Source organism: Chinchilla lanigera, unplaced genomic scaffold, assembly GCF_000276665.1.
Source record: "Chinchilla lanigera isolate Chin_1 unplaced genomic scaffold, ChiLan1.0 scaffold00030, whole genome shotgun sequence".
In the NCBI taxonomy this organism is placed as follows: domain Eukaryota; kingdom Metazoa; phylum Chordata; class Mammalia; order Rodentia; family Chinchillidae; genus Chinchilla; species Chinchilla lanigera.
Genome location: NW_004955431.1, coordinates 4802494 through 4808709, shown reverse-complemented (window position 1 = coordinate 4808709; position 6216 = coordinate 4802494). Strand labels below are relative to the sequence as shown.

The window sequence follows — 6216 nt, the reverse complement described above, 5'->3', positions numbered from 1 at the left end:
CGGCGGCGCGGCGGCGGCGGCGGCGGCGGCGCTGCGATCAACATGGCCGACATTTCCCCTCCGCGGCGTGAGCGGCAGCAATGAACTGTGGGGGATATTTATTCAAGTTAGTCCGAGTGACAGCCGGGCCCGGCCGTGCAGAGCCCCGGTTTGCATTAAAGGGGAATCCGCCCGGCCGGCGCGGGGGCCCGGTGGGGGCTGCGAGGCGTGATCATCTCCGTGTTGTGACCTAAGAGGGCCACCGGCCGGTGGGACAGCTCCGGGTCAACTTTAGAAGTCCTGCTCCCATCTGCTTTCCTCTAGTGCCTTCCCACCCCCAGTTTTGGGGTATTAGGTAGTAAGTTTCCCGGTGAAGTTACAAAACCTTAAGCCCATTTAGCTCCCAGAAGGTATAGAGGAAGCAGGTTTATTCCCGGCCACCCTTGCACGAGAATGTTATTAGCAGACACAGTATTAATGAGATAACCAAACCATTCCAATCAAAAGTGAAGTTAACCTGCCAACCCCAAGTGAAACGCTTACTTGGTGAACACATTATAAAGGCTGTCCGTGTGTATACGGCTTTAAAAGATGGGGAAAAAATTTTTTTTTAAATTTTTCTTTTCAGGCCGGATGGAAGGAAAACCATGCAACGTTTATGAATGAACTGAAAAACCTTCAGGCTGAAGGACTTACGACTCTTGGCCAATCTCTAAGGACAGCTTTTGATTTATTAAATTTAAATAGATTAGTAACTGGCATAGACAACTATGGGCAGGTAGGTTGAACATTAAGGTGGAAAAATAGTTGATTTTTTTTTTTTTTTTGGATGGAAAACAGTCCAGTCCCAAATTAAATGACGTGAAATACAAGTAAAAACATTGTAGATCAAAATCAGTATACACATAGTTCAAAGGTGAAACTCTATAGTTTTATATTCCCTCATTTTTCCCCATTAAAATGCTTCTGTAGTTGGAATTAGACTCTCAAATTCAACACTATAAAGTTAGTATAAATTTGGTTTTCAGTCCCTCAAAGTTCACTGAAGACATTAAAGGAAAATACCCTCTTCATATTCAGTTAGTTTGATACTCTACCTGTGGGACACCCATGCTTACACTAGTTTATTAGTGGTCTTCCTTTCTGTATTAGTAGAAAATGTTAGAAGAAATTATTTTGGCTATTCAGGATTTAACTGTACTGTGTAACTATTCTGAAAGGTAAGATTTTCGTTGGAGTATAGTAATTGGGCACATTAAGATTTCTCCACTTTTGAGGCATACAGCATTTTGCAACTATTGTAGGAGGAATTCAGAATTAATAGGCAGGTCCAGAGTTTTTGTAAACTTTAGACCCTTGGAACAAAAGCGGTTAGGAGTATATAAAAGAACTTTTCCTTGTGTTCTTAATGCCATCAAACGCCTCCCTTGCTTAAGAGGCAAGAGCTTTAAATGATGTATTTACTAAGGAGTACTATGGGGTAGTCCTTTCTAATTTTTTATGGTATTCCTACCCTGGGGAAAAAAGTACTGACGAGAGAGTAACACTGCACCCAACAAAGGTATAGTAAACACAAGGAATTAAATTTTTTTTTTCTTCTGTGTAGTACTGGGGATTGAGTCCAGGGCCTTTGCACTGACCTAGATCCTGTACCTTTTTTGGGGAGTAGGGGAGAGGGAGGGTCTCTCACTCAGTTGCCCAGACTGACCTCTGATTTTGTTAGATCTTCCTGTTTCAGTCTCCCAGAGTGCTGGGACTATAGGCATGTTCCACCATTCCTGGTTTAGGAATTCAATTCCTAAGTTGCAGTGCAAGCCCTACTACTATAATATATTTAGCTGTAGTTTACGTTTCTTTTCTCAAGTTCCAAAATCCACAGTTTCATACATTTCAGGGGAATTCTTCCTGCGCATATACTAGGGTCTCACCATGCAGTTCAGGCTGGCCTTGAGCTTACTTTGTAGCCCAGGCCAGTTTTGAACTCAAAGATCCTCCTGCCTCAGCCTCCTGAGTGCTGGAATTAACAGGCATGTACTACCACGCCTGGCTTTTTTTTTTTTTGGTCTTTTGAGAAAAGGTCTCACTATATAGTTCAGGCTGCCCCTGAACTCACTATATAGCCCAGGCTGGCCTCAGACTTGTGACAATCCTCCTGTCTCAGCCTCCCAAGTGCTCTGATTAGAGGTGTGTGCCACCATGCCTGGCATCCCTTGGTTTTAGAAGTTTTATGTTTTACTTTAGGATAACAGTGTGGAACCTCAGCATCTTTAGAAATGGTTGAATTTAGTTCTGTAGCGTTTAAAGTCACTGCAATCTAAGAGTGACTTCTCTAAGTTTCATTTTCATCATTTAGTTAGGTAAATTTGCATTTTCTTACCACATTACTTTTTTTTCCCTGTGTTTTACTTTTTAACTTTTTGCAACTTGTTTTTCTGTTTCTGTGAAGTAGTCTTTTTCATATTTGTTATATGTAGTACTGTATAGTTTTTTTATTGCTTGAGGTTTTAATTCAAACTTGATTTCATTGACACATTTGAAGCTGGCCATTATTTGATTACCTTATTTGGTGATCAGGTTGTCAATACATAGCAGGAGTAGTAATTTCTTTTTTTCTTGTATCATATTTTATAAATGGGAACAGCATTAGGATACATGCATTCACCTACTACATACTAAAATATTTCTTAGTATGTCTCCTTGGAAAAACTGCTTGTCGTAGAGAAACTGAGGACATTTGTAATTTAAACCTGCGTTTTCCTTTTCCCAGTTGTCATCTTCAACCAGAAAATACTTTAGTTCTTGTTTATACATCTTATGAAAAGTTTGAGATTGAAGGTGATCCTGCTTTGCTGATCACTTTGAACAAGAAAATAGGCTGGAGATTGTGACGTTTTTGCATGTTAGGATATATTAATTTAAATACAGGCAGAGATTTTATTTTGATAAGCAAAGATGTAGGGAGCAGCAGTATGTCCTGTATTGGTATCTAAAAATGAAGCTAGCATTTTTTAAAACAATTAAAGACGCTACAGTTTATGAATGGAAGTGATTATTTGAGTAAATTGTTTAATAAAAAAATCCTGAAAGATTTTTTTAACACAAAACTTTTTTATGTTGACTTAAGTAGTTCTTTTTTTAGTCATACAAATGCTATAAACTATCAGGAGTTTGAGTGTCTCATATATTTATTACAATATGTCATTCTTGTGTTTTCTATGTAATAGTACTTATAAATCTGCCTGTTTTCTGTGGAATATTTTTATTCTGTAACCTTGGTGTTTTTATATAAGTACCTCATATTCTATACTAAGATCTGTGAAATCCGCAGTACTGAATACTTGTATATAATCTCAGTAGTTGGGGCAAATGAGAAAAGGTGATGTAGATGGAAGAGATACAGAGTATCTGAAAAACCTTAAAAGTTCCTGAATTATTTTAAGTACAGTATCTAAATATGAGTTATATGTTTGTATTTGTGTATTTATATACATAATTCTTTCATTTACAGGCACATATGTGGTTTTTTTCATGACTAATTATAAGAGTATTAATGTCCGTGTTGCACTTAATAATTTAGTTAACATTCTTAATTGTTTGGGTACTTGTTAGGATGCTTAGGATTTGCAGGACATCAGTAAAGTTAATGTAGCTGAGGAAAAAAAGAATGATTCTTGGTGAATGTTTTCTCAAACACTTTGGATATCTCACTAAAAATTTCTCTGCATAGAAGCTTTTATAAATATTTAATTTTGATAATCAGTAACATTTGCTGATGTTTTTAGAGTCATGGCACAGTGTGTAGCCTCTAGTGTCTCTTTATAGTATCACCTTACTAAATTGCTTATCACTGCAGGTCAGTTTGATATTTTTTTCTACATATGGTCAACAGTTTCAAGTAATAGTGATGCTTTGAGAGCCACTGAAAATCTGAACCAGTGCAAATATATAAAATTAGAAAATATACAAAGTTTTAGATAATTATTAAAGTTTCATGTTTTGAATGTTGATCAGTTTATTTTCATGCTGTTGCAATTTCTGTTATTCTATCAGTGTTTTCAACTTTTGTTGTTGTTGTTTTGTTTTAATTAGGTTTCAGCTTGCATTATTTGCTAACTTAAATCTTACTCTGACCTGCAAGTCATCATTTTTGCCACTGGCTTCACTCTACACTCCCATGCCCTAATCAATATACTAGAACTGATTAGAGTGTTTTGTTACATCACTGAGAATAATACCTGATCTGCACTGTGTGCTGGATGAAGACAGTCCTTGACCAATGTCTTAAAAGGAGATAAAATGTGTTTTAATTTTTCTGAGGGTGTTAAACACTGTTGACTTCTTTGAAAAATAATAGCTTTTGTGTAAAGTCAAATTGAATGATTCTTAGGGAGAATAATTTTACATCCATTTTAGTATGTGTGCTGCTGAAGGGAACACAATGTTACCTCCTTTTATTCTTGAGCTAAAAGGTCTATTTGTGAATTCTGCAGATAATCCAGATAAAATTCTAATGTTACTGCTTTTTTCTTTTCAAGTAGTACCTGTGTTTGCCACCCGATGTGGAGTTTGCTAATGGAAGCATAATTTTACCAAACGCTTCTGTTGGTGAACCAAGTTGTTCATGAACAGAAGCGTTTGTGAACTGAGATATTACTGTACAGACTTTGCTTTTAATATTAGTGGGTGAAACAAGGATTGCCATTGGTATAAAACTATAGATATCTTTTTAAACAAAAGTACTTGAATATACTATTGTGCTGAATATGATCTGGAAACACAGTAGTGAATATTTTGTAAATTTAGTTTTAATTTTCTTTTTTTGTTTGTTTGTTTGTTTTTGGTTTTTCTCCGGTACCGGGAACCGAACTCACGACCTTGCGCTTGCCAGGCAGGCGCTTTGCCGCTGAGCTAAATCCCCAGCCCCAATTTTCTTTTTTTGAGACAAAGCCTCACTATGTAGTTAAGTTGGCCTGCCTGTCTCAGCCTCCCAAATACTGGGATTCCAGATGTACGACACCACACTTGGTGAATTTTTTTTTGGTGTGTGTGTGTGTGTGTGTGTGTGTGTGTGTGTGTGTGTTTGGTGCTAAGGATCTGACTGATGGCTTTCCACATGCTAGGCAAACACTCTGACACTATGACTTTCAAAATTTTTAATTTTGGTGGAAAACAAGATGAAATACTACCTTAACCATTTTAAAGTGTGTATTTCAGTAATGTTAGATATATTTACACTGTTGTGCCATCAATATCCAGAACTTTATCATCCTGTAAAATTGGAACTATTCATTAAATAGCAGCTCTCCATTTTCCCTCTGTTCTCCCATCAGTAAGAATTATTCTACTTGTGTTTCTGTGTGACTACTCTCCATACCTGTTCTCGGTGAAATCATATGGTACAGTTGGCCCTTCCCATCTGCAGGTTCCAGAGCCGTGGATTCAACTAAACATGTATCAGAATTTTTTGAAAAAAATTGTCTATATTGAATGTGTACAGATTTTTCTAGTGTCACTGTTCCCCAGACAAAACATATTGTTTTAGATATGTTAAATGATCTAGAGAATGATTTAAGGAATACAGGCGGATGCATGGAGGTTGTACACAAATACACCATTTCATGTAAGGGACCTGGGCATCTGTGGATTTTACTATCTTGGGCTGAGGGGCAAGGACCTGGCACCAACTGTTCACAGCTACTGAGGGAAAGACAGTGTTTGTCTTTTGTGGCTGTGTTATTAGCACAATATCCTTAAGGTTCAGATGGACCTTATATGTTATAACATGTGTTAGGATTTTCTTTTTAAATGCTAAATTGTATTCCATTTTATGTATATGGCACATTTTGCTTATCCACTCAGCTATTGATGGTCACTTTGGTTGCTTCTACCTTTTAGCTGTTCAGAATAATGCTACAAAGAACATGGTTGTGCAAGTACAGTGTTTCTTTTAGATCTTGTTCTCAGTTCTTTGGGATGTGTACCGTGAAGCGAAAATGGTTCATATAATAATATCATTTTTTTTTTTTTTTTAAGGAAATACTATACGGTTGTACCATTTTACATTCCCACCCACAGCGATAAGGGTTTAATTTTGTCTTTGCCAACACTTATTTTTCTTTATTTTTTAAAAAATAAATCATCCTAGGGGCTGGGGATTTAGCTCAGCGGCAAAAGCGCCTGCCTGGCAAGCGCAAGGTCGTGAGTTCGGTTCCCGGTACCGGAGAAAAACCAAAAAAA

At 37.1% G+C, this 6216-nt stretch overlaps 1 protein-coding gene across 1 annotated transcript in view; it reads left to right on the top strand.

Moving 5' to 3' along the window:
• Ints6 (integrator complex subunit 6) overlaps positions 1-6216 on the top strand; it is a gene marked incomplete in the record, with an annotated part of 82226 nt that overhangs the window by 1527 nt on the left and 74483 nt on the right. The window contains 1 exon segment of the mRNA XM_013515760.1: positions 608-757. Coding sequence (XP_013371214.1) covers positions 608-757 — 150 coding nt within the window.